Source organism: Anas platyrhynchos, chromosome 16 (assembly GCF_047663525.1).
Source record: "Anas platyrhynchos isolate ZD024472 breed Pekin duck chromosome 16, IASCAAS_PekinDuck_T2T, whole genome shotgun sequence".
NCBI lineage: Eukaryota > Metazoa > Chordata > Aves > Anseriformes > Anatidae > Anas > Anas platyrhynchos.
In genome coordinates this window covers 15,080,275-15,105,486 of record NC_092602.1, presented here as the reverse complement: position 1 = coordinate 15,105,486, position 25,212 = coordinate 15,080,275, and the positions used below count along the sequence as shown (strand labels likewise).

Genomic DNA, 25,212 nt, shown 5'->3' with positions numbered 1-25,212 from the left:
CAGGACTGGGAGGGAATGTGAGGGATCACCTCGCCCATCCCTCTGTTCCAAGGAAAGCTCAGCTATTCCTTGTAGATACCTGCACAGGCCATGTTTATGGACTCCCAGAGAAGACCCTGCAGTGCTGCTAGGCAATCTGATCTAGTGTTTCACTGCTCAGCGGATAATATTGAAGAATAAAGTCCAATCCTGGTAAGCTTCTAAGTGTGAATGAAAACATTTAAAAATCAATGCTGTGCTTTACAAGGAGAAAATAGGTGTGCAATGACAATGGAGAGAGATACCAGTCAGATTTAATGCCTGATCCAGAGGTCCTTACCTAGGCAGAAGTTTCATTTTATTTCTAAATTCTTTTATTTCTGCTTTACTGACTGAACGGCCGCGTACATCCATTAGCAGCACACTCTGTGCTTTGTGTCATGTGGAGACCAGCTGTGAGGCAGGCTGACTGGCATTTGTCTATTTGTTATGAAGCCACCAGCGAGTGTGCCCTGCTTAGAGTGTGCCAGTGGGGTGGAAGTGTCATTGGCTCAGGGGTGAGCAGGACAGGGGCTGCTCTTCCTTGGTCCCTGTAGAGAAAAGTCTTGGTGGCCACTGAATCCCTGTATTTCCACAGACACTCACAGGTGGCTAGGCTTTGCTTGTATCTTTTGCAGTTGTAAATAGTTTGGAGGTGTCTTGGTGCTTCCTCAGTCCTTCAGCCCTGCTGGATAAGGCAGGTGTGATTGGGAATTACATGGTAGAAAGGAGAATTAAGCTCTGAGCTGCACTGAAAAGCCAGGCTTTGCTTCTTTGAAAATGCATAGTAACTACTGTAAATCAAAGAACAGAATGTGAAAGATGTGAAGTGTGTAATGTATGCTATACTGGTCACTGAGAGGTCAGCTGGCTTCATGCACATCAGTAACATCCATAAAAAATTAATGAGTATTGCTAATTGTTTAGTTGTGGTGGAATTTTGCTAATGAGATGCGATTGATTTTTAGTTTATGCTAAAAACATAAAGTGCATTGAAAACTGGGGTTCACACATTTCTGGTTCTCATTGATAAAACAACAACATTGGAAGCTGGTGTGGGCTTCACTGTCGGAGATAGCAAAGGTGTAGCCCTGAAGCTGGGGATTACGCGGGAAGTCTGCAGCCAGGCACCTTCAGTGCTCTGAGCCCCGGAGCACCTGATGCTTGCCCCAACAGCAGGATTGCTAGCAGCCCCTGCTCCCTGTGAGGTGATTTCCTGCCATTGGGGATATCATCTTATTCAAAAGGTGAAGATTGGCTTGTTTGCTTTACAGGTTAGGTAACACTGCTGGCTTTTGGAAAATTAACTCGTTTGGATCTTTTTTGCAAGTTGTGTATGCTGGAAATGTGATTAAATGTTCAGGAACGAGTAAGATTAGGCTGTTGATTAGTTAAAATTGTGTTTTTCCTTTTTACGCCTACACTTAGAAGAAGTAATGGATATTTTTGTTTTTATTACAATCTAGCCAATTAACTACATGAATAAATGTGCTGCATTTCTGAAAACTAATACTCCTGAAGAAAACTGCAACCACGTTCTGTTTAAAGTATGATAATCTCTTGTAAATCCCGCATGTACTTATATTTAGACAAGCCTCTAAAATATAAGACTTTTTGGAGAAAATGGGGTGAACTCAAGGCTGTACAGATATGAGTAAGTCAGTTAAGACAGAACCAACTTGCAGTGTATGCTAGCGGCCCAGTGTAACATGGGCACCCTCATGGCGTGAGGAGAGAGAACCCATTAAATCTGGATGTGAATCAAGAAGAAGAGGAGGAACATCCCCTCTTCTGGGCAGCTCCCTGTCATGGGGACCTTGTGTTTCGGGATGGGGGGTGTTTTAAATTTGCTGTTTTCCCAGCAGTTCTGCAGAGCCTCTCTCCATGCATGTTGGACATGTTGGACAGCCCACTGTCCTTGGAGGCTGGGGTGAAGGAAAGCACAGGATCTCTCCATGTGCAAACTTATGTCCTAGTCAGATGTGGTTATGGAATACTGGCTTTTTTTTTTCTTTTTTTTTTTTTAAGAAATGACGTCTGGGGCACACAGGGGAGTATTGTAGAGCCTGTACCTATCCTATATTAATCCTTTATACTGTGATTTTTTCTTCTCCATGACTTACTTGTAACTTGTTGAGAATTCATTTGGTTGCAGACTGGGAAGCCTTGATGGATGCCAAGCAGACAGGTGCACTTTTCCTTGCTGAGTTTCAAAAGGACTTTTGCATCATCCTTGTTCTTCAAAGCAGGTTGATGACAAGCAGTCAAACTGCTGCATTATGACGGGCAGTCACTACTGAGGTTGAACTGGAATTTTATTGTAGTCTTGAGTTAGCAGCTTTGATTGATGAGTTCCCCCCCTTTTGAGCTAGTTCACCCTTTGCATTCATGTTTCAGTCTTGCACAGCTGTGAACTGAAGGCTAGGAGCTTCACACATTTCTGGTTCTCATTGATAAAACAACAACATTGGAAGCTGGTGTGGGCTTCACTGTCGGAGACAGCAAAGACGTAGCCCAATAGCAAAAGGGAGGTTCGCTTACAGTCTGGTGGCTACAAATATTTGGCTCTAGGTTTAGTTTAAAATTGAGCAGAGATGATGAGGTTCAAAGAAGATGTTTAAAAGTGCTAGGATTTTTGCTTTCAAAGAGTGTTTATTTTCATACTCTTTTTTTTTTTTTTTTTTTTTTGCTTTTTAGAGTTGTGCTGCAAACCCTTATAGAAAGTTTTAGAGTTAGTGACTCTCAGAAGGGACTCTTGTGAGATTTTGGGATCTGATGACGGAAGTTTCCATGTCAGGTGACAATCAATGTTGGTGTGAATGCCCAGCACACAAAACAGTATTTTCTTGTTTACAATTCTTAAAACATTTTCTGTATGAGTAAGAGCAGCAGAAAATTGCCTGAAGATTAGCCAGGAACAGGTCTAGAATAGTCTGCTTTGGGTGGCAGTGCTTCCTGTTGATTAATTTAGCATCCCACCTTGGTGATCCAAATGTACTTGATGTGTGCAAGATGTCTGTGACTAAAGATGAAAAAATATTTTTTCTTTTGCCAACAACTTGATTTACAATGCTGATACATCCGAGGCTGTTATTCCATATCCAGCATTTGTAGGTAGAGGAAGAAGTACCCGTGGCTCTATACATAAGCCTTGTTTCCGCATTCTAACATGAGGACAACTGAGTCACTCAGCTCCTTACCTGGAGCTTAAAATACAAACAAGGACCCAGGCCCAGTCTTTGGACATGACTGCAAATAACTTTGTTCCCTGGAAGAATGAGAATGAGGTGAATGCATAGCTCTGGATGTAGATGGGTGATACTTCTTTCCTTCCCTGTCTTCTTGGAGATGTGCCAGCTGTGGAGCTGCCTCTCTGCTCTTGCTTTCTCCATCTTCTGGACCTGGTGCTTGAAGATGCCAGGTGGCAGTGATTTTGTTTTGGTGGGAAGCCTCATTTCCTTGAACATCAGTGGGAGCTTCAGGTATTCGGGCCCTTTGAGAGCAAGCAACTTAACTGTGTGCAGACGTATTGAATTTAAATTGGTTTTAAGTATAGGCATTTGAAATTTCTGGTCTTCCTGCCATGTGTTTGTCTGTAGAAATAAATATAACTGAGAACTTGGAGGAGACTGGTTTCTCAGTGAGTTTAGGGGTGCCTGGGTTTATGGATCCCAGCCTTCCTGCAAGGCCCATGGCAGTCACTGAAGGCTCATTAATTCTGTCAACCAAACTTGAACCAAATCCTAGACTAATATTTGACTACATCCCTTTAAAGATTCAACATCGAGTATTGGGTTAATAGATTCCTGGCAGTTGCTTCTGATATAAATTTGAAAAATTGAAATGCTAATGTTATGTTAAATGAGCTCTGCTCCAAAGTGCTCATCCTGCAGGTGTAAAAAATAGTGGAAATTTTGGGTTATAAATTCATTTACTGTCAAAAAGATCACAATCAAAATCAGTATTTGTCTCTCCTTTTTTGGCATATTTATTTATTTTAACAGTTGCTTCAGATTTACAATTCTGATTCATTGCAGCTGTTGTCTAAATTTTAAGTTCACATACTTAGCAGGGTTCCTATCCCATCTCTGAAGGAAAGTATAGGACCGATTTTAATGACAGTGTACGTTCGCACCAACGTGTCCCAAAGCCTAGGGAAACCTGTCTGTTAAAAGATAATGGGAGTAGGAAGTCCTAGTGTAAAGTAAAACCTTGAGTGAAATTCCATGGCTTCATGGACTGTTAATTCTTTATTAGGTTTTCCTAAGACTGAGATAAAAGGCATTTTATCTTTTTTAAGGTTTGCATTAACATGTCATTGAGTTTTATAGATACATTGATCTTCATTTGGCTAATAAAGAAAGGGTAATAGAAATGTGTGCTATATGCAGGAGCAAAGACAACTCCATAACACTTAAGATTTTTTGTTGTTATTTTTATTTATTAAGTTTTCTTAAGAAACAGAACTGTGGTCAGTGTCCAGAGTTGTAAAACTCAGCTTGCCATGTAATTTTATTGTCTATCCTGTCTGGGATTCTCTCTTTCCCTTTTCTTGACTTTTTAAATGCCTTTACTTTCTAGCTAATTTGGCAGCACGGTTGATGTGTCTCCTTTGAAAACTAGCAGAAAGATTTTGCAGTATTTTTTCAAAATACTGTCTCTGTCTGTGATAGATTCTTGGCTTCCTGACTTTTTTTTTTTTTTTCAAAGTATATTCCAGTATGAGATGGAGCAGTGAAGTGTGTCTATGGATTCAGAGAAAGGACCTGAATCTGACTGATGGCAGTAGGTGTTTTGCTGCTGCTGCCAATGAACAAAAATTAACTGCTGGAGCCTGCAGATTTCCAGATAAATATACCATGCCATGGGATGCAGCTAGAGTGATGAAGGTGGGACATGGAGTATCCAGGATGGTACAGATGGTTTTTACCATCTTAATACCAACTGGGAGATCTTGGCTATGTGGAAATCAGAGGAACTTCCATAAATCAGGTTTTTATCTGCTTTTTGGTCAGCAGCACTCACTGTTTGGGGTCGCCCAGTCCAGTTTGGGAGGCTGCATCTTTGGGGGCTTTGGTTGTGCTTGTCTTTAGGAGAAAAAAAATCATCCTCACCAGTCAATATGCACGTTTATTGAGGAAGCCTCTGTAGAGAAAACTATGAATAGCTGGGGTTGTTAATGAAGAATGAGCAGTGGTTGGTATGTTAGTGCTATGTATGAAAATGTGTGAAAAGGGAACAAAATTACAAACAGTTTTTGGCTTCTGTGTTGAAACTGTACATCCTTCCTACAGTTCTTCATGTATGTAAAGTAGCCACCCCCATTTTTCTCCTGGCCCTATGGGTCTCTGCAGCTGGAGAGAACTCAGCCCTAGGTTGGAGACTTGTTTCCAGCCTCACCACATCTCTGAACCTTGACAAACAGGAGATGTATCAAGCACTGAATTAAGTCCCCTGTACAGCACTGTATGGCAATGACCTTCCCTGCTTGTTAGCTCTGTGGCGGGAAATCTTGCCTTTGTCTGTCTTGGCTGGACTGCAGGAACAGCATTCAGAGCAAAAGGGCACAGGCCGTTTGATTTTGGAGATGTTTCCCTTCGTATCAGGGATTTGTTTGATCCTTTCCTTGCCAACCATTCTTGCCAAGCCAAAGTGTCAGAGCAGGTTAGATCTTGCTCGCTTCTCATCTTCGGCTCCCACTCGTGCAGCCTCTAGCAAATGCTTATTTTAGCACCAGCTGGCTGTGATCCCTTTGAACTCTCCGATATGAGATTAAATGCTAATTTATTACATATTATTATAGGATTATATGTTATCTCTAGGATAATGGAATCCAAATGTTAGAATAGCATGCTTGAGATTTAGTGCTTGCATGCATTTTCCTCCATTCAGGAAACAAGAATAGATAAAGGTATAAGACTGAAAAATAGGTGAATTAATCTAACTGATCACAGCTAGCCATGAGCTCAAGCCCTGAAAGAATATACATGTAGCCAGAGGTTCATTTTTTTTTTTAATTATTTTTTTTTTCAGAGTTAAGAATAAGCAGAGAAGAAGTTGACCGAATTTTATATATATATATATATATATATAAAAGCATGAAGCAGTTATTATCTGCTTTCTGTGTTCCAAGGGCTAAATCCCGTGGATAAATTATGCAGTATGAATTATGTGCTAGGCTCTACTTATAAACGCCAGACAAAGCAGAGTGCTGAAGTGACCTGTGTGCTGAGTTTCTGCAGAATTTTATTCTCCAGGCTATGGGTAGGTGAGCAATATTGGATATAAGATATGACTTGAACTTGAATTGACTCAAACTTGAACTGCACTTGCGATATTTCCACACAGAGGTTTATAGGAGATGCCAGCAAGCAGAAGGAGAACAAAGGTTTTCTGCTGCTTCCTCTCACTGCCCATTGCGGCAGCTTTGAATGGGCAAATGCTGACATTGAGCTGCAGTGAAGCAGCATCCTCAGAATGCACAAATGCTGTGCCACTCACGTATGTGTTTGCAGTCTGTCGTACCCCTACAGAACCCTGCTCTGGCTCTCTGGGAAACTGAGGCAGTCATGGGTGTAAATTTGTGTGGTCTGGGGTGGGCACAGTCCTGAGGCCTGGCACTGGAGTGGGACAGGCTCTGCCCTAGCAGCCAGAAGGGGCAGCCATATGCTGGGGCAGGCTAATCCTATGGATAAACAACACTCTAGTGGAAAAGTTGTTTCCAGACTTTCCATATCTGGCCATCCTCAGTTTATTTCCTGAGTTACTCCAGATCACTATCAGTGAATTGTTTCAATTTAGAGCTAATAGGACAAATTGGGAAACCCTGCTATAAATTACTGTGTAAATTCACACTCTTGGAATAGTTTGTCTGGATAGGTGAGCATTTTTCTGCTCTGGTGGAGCCACTGGCATACATTCATCATCCTAAAATAATGTCACATTGATGATCTGGAGTTTCCTAGCTGGTATGCTGGGTTGGGCTATGATAGCAACATCCCTCTAACCTTTTCTCAGTTATATGATTGTCCCGTCATTGAGAAAAGAATTAGATTCCGCTTTTTACCTTCTTGGGCAATCTCAAATCTGATCTAATTTACTTCTCTTGATTTGAAGAGTTTGAAAATGCTGTCAGCTACTGCTCATTATCTTTTATTACCTTAATATATTAACATATAGGAACCACGCAGCACGTATGACCTCATCCAACCTTGTTTTTTCCTTGAGAGTTTTTATTCTTTGCTTATAAGTTAATAATTGTCTGTGAGCAAGATAAGTGTATTTGATGCATTGTAGGATGGAGCCATAATAAGGTTTCACTTTCTTTACACACCAGTATTTTGACAAGATCTCCTAGAGCTGCCTCCTCCAGGCAATTGGGAATTTTCCTTGTGCTTAGGAAATCAAACTCTAAATTGCTAATCAGCAACAGGCAGAGAAACAAAACCCAAGAAGTCCTGGGTGAGGCTGCAGGCTCCTTCTCTCCCCAAGAGGAGCTGTTCTCCTTGTGTGAATGACAAGCTGCAGCCTTTGATCATTGTAGTAGGAGAAAAATGGTACCAAGGGGTGGTTATTTTGTCCTTTCTGACAGCATATGCCATGAATTTGTAAAATATGTCAGATGCATATTCAAAACGTAAAATAATGCATTAAAGTGTGAAAAATTATGTCTTGTTCTGATACCAGGGTGTGCTTGAGGAGGACTGTTTTGATAAGCAAGGGAGCAGGGGAGGTCAGCAATCATACTAGGAATGCAAAGGTCTTTTACTCTGTAACAAATTAATGGAGTTGCTCGAGGCTGTTGTCATTTCAAAAATAAAATGTTGAATTAAGAACAAAAAAATGGAGAGAGCACAGGAACTTTTGTTCTGGGTATCTTGGCAGGGGAAAAAACTGCTGTCATTAGAAGGGAAAGAATTCATTATTTTCATGTGCTGTCCCTTGAGAGGTAGATATAAATTGATAACTTAATGATGTCTGAACCACAGAAGTAGGCCTGCGTGGTTGCTCCTATGAGAGCCAGAAAGCACATATTGCTTTGGGAGTCTGGTTAGTGTAAAATTGGTTGCCTGTGAGAGCAATGCAAAGTGCAGGTTAAAGATTGGGTTCAGAGAAATAAGGCACAGATATCCCTGAACTAATAGTGGGAGAATCTGTAAAGCCATGGAGCTCTCATTAGGCTTTTTCTGAAGCAGCTAAAAGGCTGGGTGGCCTTGCAGGTCTCTGTCCTGAAACAGCAGTTTGTGCTTGAATTTTGCAGTGGGAAAACTTCCTGACTTAGTGAGACTGCATACATACTTGAAATTATGTTTGTGCAAGCACATTTGCAGGATGGGGACATGACTTGCTGGAGGAGCTCAGTGGGGAGACGTAAGTGAAACCTGACTTCTTCCCATGGATCTTAACACTGCAAAGATTCAACAAGGAACTTAACTATCTATATTGCCAGCGGTCCCCAAAATTAGCATGTGTAGTTAAGGTACCTGTCCAGATGAGAAATTCAACATTAATGGAGAGCAAAATGAGAACTGCTCCCAGTGCTGGGGCTGGGGCAGGACTCAGGATTTTTTTTTGCATGCCTTCACATCCTGTTTGGTCTTATCAGAGTTCCCTAGAGGGGCTGCACATGGCATATTCTCTTTCTGGGATTACAGTCACAGTGGGATATGGATGAGTGTTATGGATGAGACATAGGATTTTCTGTGCATTCAAGATATATATGTGTTCTTAATAACTTTACGGGGGTTTTATTGTAAGCTGCTTTTGTAGTTTCCTGTGGCTGTTTGGGCCCATCAGTTTGGAGTTCATTTCCTCCAAGAGCTTTGAAACAACAGAATGGAATATCTGGTGCAAGCCAATTGCTCTGGAGAAAGCCTCTGGGCCAAATTCACATCTTTCTGACAGTGCCTTTGGAGAATCTGCTGCCAGCGTTTTAATAATTTGTAATTTCTGGCTTATGCAGGGAATTTTTCAATACCACCAAAGAAGCTTTTGTGGAGAGAAGCACTATAAAATGGTGTTTCTGTGTAACCTGTGCATACAGGAATGTAGATAGTCTGTAGTATATAGAACTGCAGGTACTTTGCTTCATTTCATCTTTAGATGCAGTATATGAGGCCTTTGCAAAGAGAACTGCAGCAAAGATCCGGGTGCTCCATGAACCGAGAAAGATCTGCCAGGGAAGGGCCAGCCCAAACTGGGGCAAAAATCCAGATCCAAGCTACTTAGAGGAAAAATAGAAAATGTTGAAGTTGATTTAAGAAAGAATCCTTATGAAATGACTTTTTTTTTGTCCCTCTCTGCTCAGAATGGGAATGCAATTAATGCAGTCAGCACTGTTTCCCCTTATTTTAATGGTGAGCTTAGTCTGGGAGTAATGGCAACCTACACTAGTGATTTGGGAAGCCAAATGGGCATACTGAAAACTCAGAAAGTGAAGTGGAGTCGCGCTTCTTGGTTCCTGGAAGGCAGCTGTGCTATGGCATCACAGGATGCTGTTTCTATCAGTGTTCCTTTTTCCCTGCCCCTCCTTTTGGGGTTCCATTTGCTGGGGGTGTGAGTGTGTTTCCCCCAGTCCTTTGCCACCAGTGAGAATTTTGTGAGAGATAGGGATGAGCTTTGCTATTCAACCTTAGCTGCTTAGATCAATATCTGCAGCAGGAGAGTGATTTTAATAAAAGGACTCTCTCTTGGCTTTCCTATCTCCATGACAGATAGACCCCAGCTAACATAAATCCTCGCCTTTCTCTTGTCAGTCTCTTGGCTTTGTGTGACATAGATATTTTGACACTGAATACAAATATTTCACAGTCGGCTAATAGTTTAGAGCATATATTTAAGAGATTTACTTTTGCAGTCACCTAGTGCCTTTACTGAATGTGTTCCCCTTGTAAGGCCTTTCTGTTGTTCGGAGAATATATGCACACTCCCATACACGTACTCATTTTCTGTTGTTTATGAAATATCACCGTGGGAAAATGAGTTTTGCCTCAGATAATGGTAGTAGGGAGCCCTTTCCTAACCTCCTCTTTAGCAACGAGTCCCTCCAGTAGCTGTGACAAACCTTATTTATCAGGTCTTGGGAGGGATGTGCAGAGGTTTGCCATGCCAGCGTCTGGAAGCATCGATGCCGCAGGGAGCTGGGCATGAAGTGGAGTCCCTGTACCTGCTGCCCTGGTCCAGCACCACCCAGGGTGGCTGCGCCTCATCCTGCAGCAAAGGCAAAGCAAAGGTGTGCAGCCCCAGGGGGCAGGTCACTCTTCCTGTACAGGTGGAGACCTCTTGGTCTTAACATCTGCAGCTCTGCACAAGAGCCAAGGGGTGTCTGGAAAGAGAGAAAGAGGCTTGTTTGTGCCTGGGGGAGGCACCTCTGAGCAGGGTTTGGTGTTTGTGCAATTGTATTTGTGTGGTTTCTGCCAGTGTAGGGGCAGGTGGTGCAAAACCTGTGTGTGTAAATGCATGTGCAGCCTCAGTTGTTTCTCCCCTTCAGGTAACCAGAATAGAAACCCCGATGGGTGATTAACCAGTCAGGTTACCAAGGTGTGTTTAAGCTTCAGTTTAGCTTGCAGTAGTGGCTCTGTCTTTCAGTTCATTCAGCTGATGAATTTGTGACCTTTTGCCACTGTGCTAATGCCTCTAATTGTAACTGGCAGGACAATTTCCTGTTGCTGTTGTAGGAGAGATGCAGAGAAACTCGCCAAGAGCAGCCTGTGGCTTTTAACCGCCATATCAGTGCCTCTGATCAAAGCTAAAATGGCAAGTTAGGCCAGCGATCAACCCAACAGAGTAACCGGAGCAATTGCAATAGCCACATTAAATGAGGAAACTCTTGGGGAATTTCCTCCCTTCTGCCCCCTCCCTGCATTGAGATTTGTCAGTTATCTGCATTGCACCGAGATGGCCTTGGCTGTGCTGATTGTGACAGGGAGGAAAACTCCCTTTGAGCACTCAGGGAAGTACATGTAGTCTGGGTTGGAAAACCTTTGTTCTGCAAATACCTGTATTGCCTTTGTCAGAGGAGGCAGGAGCTGGAGGCAGCCGATGAAGACTTGAAGAAGAGACCTTGTGAATGTCTCATCTCACTTCTGGTTGAGTTTTGTAGAGGTTGTGTTCAGCTTCTCCATGCTCTCTTAATGGTTGCTCTTTCTCTATAGGCTCACCTCTGGTATTTGTTCTATGTCCTTCACCTGTTGGAATGATTCCATTTTCCATAGACAGCACATTTTAGACCCAAGAGATACGGGTAAGAACTCACTGGCCTCAGAAGGCCGTGAGGACCTGGCTTGGGAACACCATCATCTGGTGCTTTCATGGGCTGTGGATGGGACCACAAAGTCCCATCTGCACAACTATATACAGTATTACAGGAACATAATTTATATTTGCTGATCAAACTTTTAGCTTTTTTTCTATCAGACACATTTGAATAAATATTTATAACAATGAAGACTTTGACCAGAAGCATGCATGTGAGAGCGACAGAGATTAATAAATAGAATAAGTGATGACATAAAGATTTTATGGGGTGTGGGGATGGGCACATTACTCACAGATGTTGAAATCATCCCCAATATGTTTCAAGAAAAGCTATTTTAGGGATGTTTAGAGAGTTTTAATATTTATGACTATTTGTGACTATTTTTTCTATCGCTGCTGCTCATAAAACTGGTGCCTTAGTTACCATGTTTCCCAGTGTACAGGGTTCAGAGGGAGCAATAAAAACCTCTAAAACTTACCTAAAATAACCTTCCTACAGTTACAGATGTTACAGGTTTAATGTCCTTTTTCTCAAGTCCTTCTAAGCCTTGACATGATGGTAGCATTTGGAGGAAAGGGGATCTTTCTTCCCCATAGTGGAATAAATTTTCACTTTATAACCTTCAGAGATGCTGGATCCTTGGCTTAGAAGCTCTGACGACTTTAGCTGTAACAACCAGTGTTAATAATTCAGGAGGAATTTGAACTCCCCAGCTTTGGATAGCATAATTTTAGGAAATCTCATATTTGGGCAGGAATTCTGCTTATCTGGTAAATTTCAAAAGGAAATGATGGGTCTAGGGTTTGCAGCATTCAGCACAAGGGTGTCCCTGTCTAGGAAAGTTAAATTGTCATGAGATGTGAATTTGAGTTGTTACAGTGGAGTAATGCATTACATATGTACTCTTATTTCATCCTAAAAATATTATTTTCTGGTTTCAGACTGTATCAGCTTTAAGGTGAAAGAACTCCAGTCTTCGGAAATAAACATACACACTTAAAGAACCATACTGCTGTAATGATAATGATTCAGCTTCATCTGTGCTTAATAAAATCATTGTAAACAGGCAAATCTGATGTCTGCATGGCTAGCATGGCAATAAGAAGAGCAAACACAATAGCTTTATTGCTTGGGTTTACATGCTGTTCCCTGGCCAGGATAAATACGTGATCTATTTTGATAAACAAGCCTGAACACCTCCTTCCCAGTAATAAAGTAGTTAACAACCATCTTCCCAGAGAATGTCAAATAATGAGGCAGTGGCTTAACAAGGCAGTTCCTCAACCTTTTATAAGTAGAGGTTCATTTCCTTGAAAAATAAACCTCTCATCTGCTGTGTACAGTGCTGCTGTATTTTTTATTTTTTTTTTTTACTTAAAAAAAAAGGTAAATTTTGTTCACCTGTTGGGTGCATTTGCTTCCCCCATTCTGTTTGTGTGCTTACATGTGGTTGTATAGCGCTGTGTCTTGTTTCGCAGTTGCTTTATAGATCACCTCTGAGGTGTCCCGGAGAAGGGAGAGCAGATTGAAGAAGAGTGGCTGCACTGGGTCGGAGCACAGACCCACCTGGCCCAGCAGCCTGTTTCTGATAGCACCCAAAAGCAAATACTCAGTTGGAAAGAGTGAGGTCAGGCAAGCATGGAGGGATGTTTCCCCTAAACATGCTTTCAGCAGCTGGTGTCAGAGGTCGTGTCTTCGTGTAATACCAATTTAGGGAGTGCAGCCAGCAGTATTCTCTCTGGAGTCCAACACTTCACATGCTTTCCTTGCCAGACTAAAGGCAGTTGCGAACCTTTCATTTTTTTCTGTTTTTTGTAAACTTTTGCTGATAGAGAACCCTGAATTAATCTTCAGGCCTGTTGGGTGTTGGATTACACTCTTCCTCATTCCTTTGCATGCCAGCAGTGCTGGGGCTGGCATGGGATGCTAATCCTGCCATACTTATTCACTCAGTTGTAGAGGAAAATGTATGAAAACAAATTGCTAGTCCAAGCTAAATTTAGATTTATTCAGTTGGAGTTAATTATAATCTTTATTTAGTCCCAAGTCTTAGTCTTATCATACACTTATTATAGCTGAGAAAATTAATTTTTATTCTACCATAAAGGTGAATGTAATAATCTGGGTTCAGGGAAGGGATTACTTTAATAAGATTTATAGGCAGCCTTTCAGACAGTACGGTTTTATTACTATCTGTAGGTGGCCTTGCTGTATGTATGTCTTTCAGTATGGGTGATTGTGCAAAATGCCAGAAAAGAAAACAACTATCGTAAGTACCAGCTCAGAAACTATCACACCCAACTTAAGTTTTTTGGCAATGGAGAGCAGGTGAAGCTATGGGCTTGTTTAGGAGCACAATAGTACAGTTCATTACCAAACTTGTGATCTGATCAGGGGGGTTTCATTCATGTGCACAAGTTGATTTTTCAGTGAAAACCGTGCTTTGGTAGGCAGGTTTCTGAGGTCTGAGATGTGGCTTTCAGGCTATGGGAAGCAGGGTGATGGGCAGACGTGGGCATGGCATGCGCCGGCCACCTTGGGCATCAGTGGAGAGGAATAGGTTCCTCCCAAGGGTGACTTGACACCCCTGAGATATGAACATCTGTGAGAAGACAAATGAATTATGGAGACACCCTTGTCTGTGATTTACTGGAAGGGGAGGCTGGAGTGTGTGTTAGCCTTAGATACCTATCTAAAATGAGATGGGCTGCCTCCCGCAGAGAGTGACTATGATGTACAGCTGCAGTGAAGCTCGGTGAACAAAAGTTTGACTGAGACATTTGAAGATAAGCATGTGAGACATTGTCCCAGGCCTACAAAAGTTAATTAACCTCTCTTCAGCTTTAGATGTTTGGATTAAATAGACTTTTTTTTTTTTTTTTTTTTTTAAATTGCATCCTTCTTCTTGTCTTGGTCTTTCAAAACAAACTGCCCAACTAGCAACATTTTGCAAAGTGAATCTCTGTCTTCCACAGATGTCTAATCAAAATTGAATACAAGGACTGTAAACTGGTTGTGAGTCCTATATCAAGTCCTATCTTTACATCAAACTAGGATAAGCAAAAGAATGAGAAAAGCTTAAAGGGATCCTGTCTTTTTTTTACGCTACTTTTTTTTTTTTATATGTTGACAGCTTCTGGGCTGACTTTAATATTGAAGAAGTATTGGGTACTCTTCTTAGGTCTTCCTTGCAGTATCATATCTTCAAATTTTTCTGTTACAGTTGAAAACACTGTTTATTATTACAGCTTTTTTTCTGTGCCAGTGCAGTTCACTGTATAACTACATCAAGTACGAAATGAGTAAGGCTTGTTTTGAATGGTGGATGATGGAAGTTGTTCCTCAGTGGGACTATGGAGTTTTTTTTTCTTCTCTCCTCTAATGTAAAACTGACGAGATGAGTCACAGGATGAACTCTGAATGTGGGAAGTAAACAGTGATATCCTCCTTCCATGGTTACTTTATTAAATTTTGAATGAGTCAGTGTAAGCATTAAGTGGGTGTTCATCTAGTCTCCTTAAATTCTCACACAACCGCAACTTACCCTACCCAGAGTGCCCAAATGAAACCTGAACTCATGGTAGATTTTCACAAGGTATCATCCTTCTCATTTTCCTGCTGCCAGGATTAAGAGGCAGAGTAGTTCACGCTGGAGTTCCCCCAGCTGGAGCCGGGCCAAATCACCTTGCACAGCCCCTCATGGCTGGGGTCCCCAACAGGCATCAGGTCTTACCCCTTGTGTGCATGAGAGAACATAACCTACGCAGCTTGTCCAGAATTAATTCAGAATTAATTGTTCTTCTATGATTTAGCAGTTCTAGAATAGCTTTCCTTGTGTGGATGCATTATCCTGGGATACAGTGTGTTTTTATTCAAGGATAACGCCTGCATTTCCAGAGCAAATTAATTATTATGAATGGAGCCATTTTTATAGCAGAATAATGTACATGTGTAGTTTGGTCTTTATGGTCTTTAGTGAGGGCTGGTGGGAAGGGCTGGTGATTTTTTCTCATATACAGACAAGCCATTGATTGCCTCTGTATGAGTCATGGATAACATCATAGTACTTACTGGCACCACATTACTTGAAATTATTCCTCTCTTACAAAGAGGAGTGTCTGTATGATCTCACACTACAGTTTTGATGATGCTGCAGGAAAAATGGATTTTAACATTTTCAGTTTTTCACAGGTGCAAGATTGGATTTCTTGTTTGTTTTCAGAAGGAAGGAATATTGAAAAAGTTGCATATTTTTATTGCTTCTAGTTTGTCGCACCACCAATTTCAGAATTACTGTGGGCTTATGTAAGCCTTGGTTCCTGTTAAGTAATTAGCTAAGCTAGAGAGAAGATATTTATGCTCCAGCAGGAGTTATTTTAAAGTTCATCATTTCATAACTAAAAATTCAAGACTTTACCCTTATTACAGCTTACCATAGAAGCATTAGTTTATAATGCTGACCTGCCACTGCCACCACTGCCTTCTATGGGATACTTGTTTTTCTTCTTAGTTAGAATTTATGAAATGTAAGAAATACAGCTTGGATGAAATCTTGGGCTACATGAATGGCAGCCCTTGGGTTTGCTTGTGCTTTAGTCTTGTGCTGCATTTTGTGGCATCAGTTAGAGTCAAGTCAGATATATGGATTGAAAGAAGAGGTGGATAATTTTGTGGCTAAATTAAAAAAAATATATATATATAACAGAAAGGAAGTTTTGTTTGAGGTGTGAGCTGATCAGTCTAAGGACTAGGAAGGAGCATCTCCCTGATCCATGGCATTGTGTGCTTGGTTTTGTGCATGGTGGTAGCTTCTCCCTCTGCTCTTTGGAAATACCATGAGTGACTTTCCTTTCAGTATGCACTGTCAGAGTTTGCAGGAAGAACTGGGCTGTGAGGCTGTTGTCCTGCTCTGGAGAGAAGTGTTTTGGCGTTAATTGAGAGGGGTGAGATGTTACCAGTTGACCTGTTGCTCCAAAGGTCTTGGTATTTGTCTGGTTTGAATAACAGTGCTTTAAAAGAGGCAAAGCACCATCTGAAAAAGTGTTACAAGGTAAAAAATATGGTAGAAATGCAATCTGAATATCTCATCGTGTCTGTGTGTTACTTCCTCAGTGTCCCCAGTCCCAAAATAGTCTGAAAAAATGAGTTCAGCCTTTGAGGTAGCCCTGGGCTCTGGGGATGCTCATTTGGCCTCCATCTACTTTTCTTCAACTCTTGCTCTTCTTTATTTTGCAATTAGGACTAAACCATGTTCTGATCTAATGTTCTGCCCTCTTTTGATCTTGATGGAGTGGTTATTAAAGGAGTAGGTGATTTATTAGCTGCTTTGTTGTACATCAGAAAGCTGGAGATGTGTCCTTTTTCTGATTGTTACTGTAAGGAGATTGATGTTGTGGTGCTGACATGCCAAATTAAAAAGGCAGGGTATTGGCCTGCCACCGTATGAAGTATTTTTTTTAGACATTCCTAGATCATCATAAAATGCTGCTAAATTCAGATATCATATTTTGTTGCAGGCTGGTTCTAGGACAAAGCCCAGCCCTGTCTACTAGTGTTTATGGCTTCTCATATAAGCTTTCAAACAAAATTTGTGTCTCATTTATTTGAGTTACAGCCAGCAAATATCCTAGCCCTCATACTAGTTCTCAGAAGAGGTACTGAATGTTGCCACTATAATGAAATGGAGGAAAGGGAAAAACATACCTTTTAAACTTACTGTAAATCAGTGCTTGAGAGAGATAAAGTGTCTGCATAAAGGATATGGGGGGGGGGAGGGGGGCAGGGAAGTGCTATAATGTAAACACAGATGCATATAAGTCTTGCCTGGTATACAGTTTTATACAGTTTTTCTTTAGGCTCAGGAGCTATGTCAGTGTCCTCTGTAATCTAGGGTGTCCCGGGAGAAGGCAAATTCTAGGTTTTCTCCAAGAAACCAGAAGGTGCTGCTGCTTTTGTATGTCCTTTGCTTTTCTGTATGGCAACACCATTTTTATGATAAATGAGGATTTTCTAAAGTATTGCTTTCAAATGTAGCCTGATTTATCTACAATTAATTTGGGAAGGCACTTGTCTGCGTTTGGGTTTGGCGCAACACTCTCCCTGCCCTCGCTGCCTTGCTTTTCACAAGAACGAAGTTTACTTTCAGCAGCAGAAATGGCATGGCAAGCCACGCTGTGTCAAGGTGCTCTATAAATAGCAGAGCAGTAATGGAGCTGCTAAAGCATCCCTTGGTGACTCGGGTGCCAGAATAGGCATTGATCTCCTCCCTCTGCTCCTGCTACGAGCCGGATGAGGTTTGTCCTGTGTGACTGGCCGAGCACGCTATTGTTTGGCAGGGGGCTAAAAGCACCTCAGCTGCCCTGAGGCAGTGGTGGAGAAGCAGTGTCCTGGAGCATTGCTGAGCAGAGGTCACCAGCCTTACTGCATGCCTGCATCCCTCTCGTGGGCTGCTGTGGGTTCAGGGCACCCTCCTGTGCTGGGTGCTGCAGGGCAGCGGTGTCTGTCCCTTCTGCACTGCCTCTTCTGCTGTTGTGTCTGCCTTGCCTGTGCCTTCCGCTGCTGCGGGTAGCTCAGTTGGCCCCTTGCCTCCATCTCCTTCCAGAGCTGCTTGTTACCACTCATGTCCTATGGCTCTACACACAAAACTGGGGGCTCTGGGTTCTGCCTGGTGCAGGGAGTGTGTCAGCTGCACTGGGTTCACATCAGCATGCAAAGGTGTGGGAGGGAAGGGTCTGGGTCGGTTTTCTCCTCTGGGGTACTTCCTCTCCCCCGTGTAAGAGCTGTGATTCCAAAGCTGGCGGGCTCAGTGCGGCTCCCACATCGGAAAGGGATGAAGGAGCTCCTCGTCACCTGGGTTTCTGCATTTTGGCCGGGTGCCCAGCTCTGTGGCCGCGTGCGTATGGGCTGCACTGGTGTGCTGTGAGAGATGGACTGCAACACTTATGTGTGGCCCTCAGAAATGAGAGGACACCCAAGTGGGGAGACGGCATGGCAGTTGCTCTGCAGTTGCTGTTGCTTGTGGAGCTGTGAGGAATCCCGGAACTCATCCCCATGTGAAGAAGTGAGGGAGGAGATTACTGCTACTGTTTCCTGCTGAGCTTTTTAAAATGCTTTTATATACATTTTATATTTACACATTCCCACAAATAATATTTCAATGACTGCAGAAAAACCTTGATAAGATCAAATACGTAGCAAAAGTAAAGACAGAAGTATTGTGATGAGATGAGAAATATTTAAACGAGCATAGATAATATCAAACCATTGAAAATAAATGAGCACAATTTCAACTGACAACAAGAGTGGAGCAAAGTCAAATGCATGAGGTTTGCCCTAGAATGTGTCTTTGAGAAGTGTAGGCTTTAAAAATACACAACCTGAAAAAAAAATCTTAAATATTTGAGCTTTTATCTGTGCTAAATTGTGGCTGTAAGTATCTGATTCATCCGGCTTGTAACAGGTGTAATTGTTTCTGCGCTTGTCACATTGTGTATCTGCTCTCCCCAGCCTGACAAACACTAAAATCGCTGCTAAGCTTCTGCAAGAGACAACAAGAGTTTTGACCTTAGGATCTGTCATTGTTTCTTTGTTATCTCTGTGCTTTATGGAACTGCTGCATTTTAATTCATTTGGTTTCTGTTTATTTCTTCTGTGGTGGTCCCAGGAGCTTACATTCACTAGCTTTTTGTTGGAGCCTATGAATTGTTAGTTTAAAAGACCCACCACCTCTTTCTGGTGGAATCGCAGCCCAGATTGAATATATCTCACTATTAATTAGAGATCAGCCAAAACCAAAGACATCTATTTGATCCTTCCCTCCCTCTGGAAACTTTTCTTGCACGGGAAAAGTTGCTTAGCATTGGCTTGAGGATTGACTATTGTGTTGTAGAGAAACTTCTGTGATTTCCAAATGTTTCATTCTCCTCTGGAATTAAACTAAAAAATCCTTCCAAGTGTCTGAACCTTCTGCATGTAAAGGATTTCTCTTCTCCTCTCAAGTTCACCCTAGCCTGTAAATCCATCCCACCGAGACCTCTGCCAAACCCTGTATTTTCTTGTGTGCAAAAACTTCTTTTCCCCAAGAACACAAGTCTTTTATCAGTGTGCAGGTAACTTCCAAACTACTGACCTGGCAAAAGTGGGATGGGAATGATGCAGATTTGCAAACCCCAGCCTAGCCTGCATTGTACATTAGTAATGTTAGTTGAAAGAAAATGTTCAGTTTTCCTGCCTACTGATACTCAATATGCCAGTTGCTTATATATATTGCAATGTGGATGAGAGCAAACCACAAACTTGGTTTGGCTACAAAAACCAACCAGTAAAAAGTTTGCAGTCTGGCCTTGTCAGTTTGTCTTCTTGTTTTATCCAGAACTTGATAAAAGGACTTTGGGTAAGTACCAGCCTGGGGAAGGGGGAAAGGGAGCTGTATGGCTGATTGAGTGGGATGTCATTCAGGGTATGAGCTTTGAGCCAAAAGTGTTTATTGCACAGTAACCATGTTGTATTGTTTTGTATTTGTGGCTAACTATATTGATCCCTGGTAATACATTGGTTTGTAGAAGAACGGAGGGGCCTGCTAAGCAACCACTAGAATTGTCTTTCTGTTTCCTTTTATCTTTGGGCTGCAGTGGTGGAGAGCCGAGGAGGGATCATGGACAGCATACAGAGATTCTCAAACCTGCCAACGTATCTCCCCACGAGCTATCACATCTGCAATGCCGATGTTTTCTTCTTCCTTAAAGAAGTCAACCAGGATATCATGAGGAACTCCAGTTTGCAGTCTAGGGTGGATTCATTCTTTATATACAAATCCAAACTACCACCCATTCTAAACGCCACGTATGGACCTTTTTCTGCAGAACAGGCTGTTCCCTTGGACTTCATGCTGTCTTCTGCATCTTTTGGTTTCACAAATAAATTCACTTTTAATTGGAAATTAAAATCGCACATAATTGACAACTCGATCTATTCCAACAAACCTAAAATACAAACCTTGTTTTATATTGCGGGGAAGGACTGGGATGACAATAGTTCTGCGGAGAGTTTGCCTTGCGTGAAGATGTTTGCCTTCCTGGAATCTAGAGAAGCTGTGGCCAGCTGTAGATTGACAGGTCATCTTGGATTATGTGTTGCAGAGCTGGAATTATCTCCTAGCTGGTTCAGCTCCCCTGCACCCCTGGTTTCAGAGGAAACTGCCTCCCTGGAAGGGATTACTGTGGAGCTCTTCTATAAGATTTATACAGCAGATGGGGAATGTTCTCCAGAGGATGCAAAATGGGAAAACAATATCCATGCAGGTCAAGATAATGAACAGAAGGCTTTGCCAGCTATGGAGAGGATTGGTAGCATCATTGTTTACCCAAATCACGACAAATTAAAACAGTCTTCACTGAGGCTAGATGAGAATGTCGTCATCTGTTTGCCACTCAGCCCTGTCAGAGAAGGTGATGTTGTGACCTTTCATGTTTCCTTGGCCGATGACTCTCTAGCAGACCAGTTTGTATTAAGGTAAGAGAATAACTAAAGTGTTCTATGCTGAGCAGTCAACAAATAAGGACAAATTGATCTCAGGTGTAATTGCTTTGGTTACATTCAGTTTTTTCCTCAGAGAACTTTAAGCATTTGCTCTCCAACTGGGGAAAACTATAAATAGGCTTGAATTATCTGTGTAGATGACACTTTTTGGAATATGGGAATTGATTTTAAAGTATGAGCTATTACTGTTTGCATCATTATCTTTTGTTTTAATTCTGTTTGCTTCTAGTAGTACTTCTGCCTCTTAAATTACACCTCTCAACCATGCAAACGGCTGCGATCCATTTTGCTAGATGGTTTGCAGAAGTGTTTTCCATTGCTTTGGCAAAACACCCTATCTTTTTTATAAGCTCTCTTACAATATTTCCAAAGCAAATGGCATACATCTTGTACAAGTCCTATGTGGTGAGGAACTATTTTGTTGTGGTGTACAGAGGGGAGCTAGGAGAAGGGAGAAGGGACTTCCTCAGCTTGCATAGGAAGTCTCTGGCAGAGCCAAGGTTCGGATCCAAACTTTGCAAGTCCTTCTTTGGCTCTGCTGTAAGACAGCCCATCCTGCCTCCTCAAGCTTTTGACTGCTTGTTGCATGAGCCATTTTAATTTTAAATTTTGAGATATATTGGTGACCTTTATTTGTGAATCTGCCTTTATTAGGAGAATTCAGGCATTTCTAACCACCCCAAGGGTTAGTGCTGCATATTTGTTATGTCCTTAGCTGTCAGACTCTGGGTTCAGAGCTGCATAGAGACTGAATTCAGAGCAAAATGAGAGCCAGACTTGGGGAATAAAAGGGCCAAAAGGTAATTGGAAAGTGTCAGTTGCTGTTAAGAATGTGAGACGCTTGGGAGGAAAGGAGTTACAGTCTGTGCTGGCAACCTCAGAATGGATTCGTGCCTCACCTCTAACTTTTTGATCCAAGAACGATGGGAGCAGAATATGACAGCAATGCACTGTAGGGACAGATACTGAGGAAACAGACAGCAAACCTTACACAGTACTTTCAAGTTATTCAACTTTTGTGAAATAGCACGTGAATGCTAATAAACTTAGAGATTGCAGCATGAGTCAGGACAAGTGCTTCATAGCACAATGCACAGGAAGAGGATAAGAAGTGGCCCACCCACCCAAGCGTTTTTCATCATCCTGGGGTCAAATACTTGTGATGAATATCATGTTATAGGGTTTAATGGGACTTTTGTCCCATTTGACCCAGCGGTTTGGGTCACAAAAACTTCCCAAGTTTCTTCTTCTTAAAGCAAGTTATTCTGTGATTGCTTCTGTGTCTGGGTTTACTGGCTTTTCTTTGTTAAGCATTGTTCTGGCCAGCAGCCACCGTTGAGTAGTGCAGTAGACGGACCAACCTTGTGGAGCAGTCGGACTTCAGCTGTTGCCTATTGATCCCCAGTTCTGTAGCAGAGAGATGATGCAACTTGCCTAAGGCTCTGCAAAGGATTTCACATCAGCTCTTAATTCTCAGTTTTTTGTTCTCTTTGCCACACCATGGATAGAATTCCCAACGTGTTAGAGAAAACTTAAGGTGAGGATGTTTTCATTTCATTGGAATTTGAAAAATAACTTTTGCCTTGTAACAAACATCATGAAGATGGCGTTTTTGAAATTTCCACTGGCCAGGAAAGCATCGAAATCTTCCTGCGGAGACAGATTTTTTACTGTCTTCCAAAAGCAAAATTACATCTGGAAGCAATGAGCACAGTAACTAACATGGGGTGTTAAGGAAGCAGAAACCGAGGGAGCTGAGAACCTCCAGATTGAGGAGCCCCAGATGGGTCACAAGAGCCTGGCCACTGCCAAGACCCTCAGCTTCTCGTGGGGCTGAGTGTGCATCTCAGCACTCCTGAGCTGCTGGGCAGGCAGGCAGGTTTCCATGGGGATTTCCTTCTTTGAGAAGTGTGCAGAATCGGTTCATCTCCAGGAGATATTACTGTTATAATGAATAAGTGTATTTTATGTGCCCAGAAACATTACTTTGGAAAATTCACAGTCAGCTCTAGGTAGTCTAGCCTGTCTCATCGTTTCCTTGGCTTTGTCTGTGTTGTGCTTTTCATCAGAGAGACTGCAAGCAATTTTATTTAACCTTCAGTTGAATACTGAAAGAGGCAAAATGCAATTCTGCTGGTAGCTCACCCATCCTCCAGGATGGAGAGAGTAGCAGCAACTGTTGCTATGAGTACTTCCAATGACATTCTTGGGGCCCGTGGAGAGATTATTCAGCTGAAGTTTACATAGTAGGCAGGGAATTATGCCGAGGAAAATACAATCACTATAGCGCCTGCATCTCATTTATGTGGTTTCCCTCACAGGCTTTCCCTATTTTTCGGCTCAATGCTAATGTCTGTAAAAGCCCAGAGCTTTTTATATACATAGAATTTTTGTGTGTTATAGCCAGAGAAAAATACATTGAAGTGAATGTTTGCCTTCAGAAATATATTTTTGCCTAATATAATTGATTGTTTTTAATCATGTCTGTTATAAGTGAAGCAGAGTGAATTGCAGTCTGGCTCATATGAGATGATAGATCAAAATCAAGTCATTCTCAGCACAGCGGTTGATGCTGATCTTGAGCTCTGACAGTATGCAATTTTGTTTTTGTTTGTTTTCATTCAATAAATGGAATTTAAGATCAAGTTGGAACTCTGTTTGTGCTGTGGTCCAGGGAATTTGTTTCTTTTCATTTTGTAATCCAGACAGTGTGGCTTGGTGTAATTGAAGGACCCAGATATGTCAAGGGGCAGAATTTGGAGGCTAAATGGGGATTTAATGCTTTTGCTGGGTCTGACAGTCATACTGCTTGCTTTGTTGAAAGATGATCTATACAGGGGTGCAATGAAATTCTTATGACACTGGAGATTAATTTGTGGCCTTGCTGCTCTGATCTGTACTGTAAAATTTGCCATCTGTGAACATAAATTTTGGCTATTATGTTAAGGGGGCTGCCGCTAAACATAGTTTAACCATAAAGATAGGTGAAGGAGCCTGTATTACCATGACTATACTTTTTTATGGGCTACCTGGTTTTAAAAAAGCAAAGGTGAAGCGCAGTTTTGAGAATCCTGCAGGACTAATAGATACATTACTGTCACAGATCCTTGGGCGCTTTGTCTTTTGATGCACAGGCATATCTGTTACCTTCTTTACTGACAAATATGGCTGAAACATAGTACACAGGGAAAGATGGAAATCATGATGAAAAAAGAAGTAGCACCAGCCTTTGTGCTACTTACTGAACTAAAGAAGTCTCCTGATATACATGGGAAAGTTGTAACAAGGAGAGGAAAAAACAATTCTTGCTTAACTGGAAGGATGGAAATGTTATCCAGCACTCAATGGGACTAACTTGTGTTTCTTTTGTGGGGTATGGCATTATTCAACTCACAGTTGAGACTCAAAAGGTGTATTTAGAAGAGAAATGGGGATCATTTTATACAGCATGAAAGCATTTAATGGAAGAAATGGACAAATGCGCCTTGGTTGTACGAAAGAAACCAGGACACTCTTTATAAATAAATGTCGGAGTTTTGTCCCCTTTTCCAAGTCTCCCTGTTCGAACCATCAGCACGGATGTATGAGTAATGAAGGCTGAGCAGTAATAGCAATTTGTCGAGGCACAGACAAAAAGTGGGTTTGTCGGCATTCATTACACGTCCCTAATATGAATGACCCATCCTTCTTTTATCCGCTGTCAGAGCAGACACAGACACTGGAGATATTCCAGGAATAATAGGAAGGAACTGAGAGCAGGTAATGAATTCCACGCTGGAGAAATGGAAGCGGCTGCAGTCAGGATGCAGCCTCTGCCTGGGGGGAATGGCAGGGCTGTGCAAAGGGACCTCACTGCTGCCTGGTGCCTAGGCAACCTTGGGAGAAGGATTATCCGCATCGCGGGACAAAGATCATGTTTTTATTTTTGGATGAACCAGAAGAAGGTGTAATACACGGCGGTTGGCTTTTACTGATTATTCTTGCTGGGAAAAATGATATTAAGGATTTATTTTAATAAACATATATCCATATGGAGGAGGTGATGTCTCCTGCTAAGGAATAAAAACTGCACAGGCCATTAAAACTGACTTACAAGGCTTCTGTGTTAATAATGAAAGATCTGTAGAAGTTTGAGCAATCGTCTAGAAGGCCAGAAAAAGATCATTAAGAGGATGTCTCCTGCCAATAGCTGCCAAGAGCAAACAAGAGAAAGAAAACAGAAGGCTTTAGATGTGGAAATGCATAGAAAATGAGAGAGTGCAGACTGTGGGTAACACAGCCTGGCTGCGGGAGAGAAGCAGGCTCTGCACGGCCTTCATTGCTTGCAACCAAACTGTTATCAATGGGGAAGCAGGGCAGGGTTATTACTGATGAGAGAAATAAATGATTAACTGAAGCAT

General features: G+C 41.9%; 1 protein-coding gene across 2 annotated transcripts in view; it reads left to right on the top strand.

The window, feature by feature from the left end:
• The window catches only part of LOC101803831 (transmembrane protein 132B), a 267,174-nt gene that overhangs the window by 57,254 nt on the left and 184,708 nt on the right, over positions 1 to 25,212 (top strand). For both annotated transcript variants that reach the window (XM_038187471.2, XM_072024322.1), the window contains exon 2: positions 19,906 to 20,785. In XM_038187471.2, coding sequence (XP_038043399.1) covers positions 19,906 to 20,785 — 880 coding nt within the window. The remainder of the gene's footprint in view (positions 1 to 19,905; positions 20,786 to 25,212) is intronic.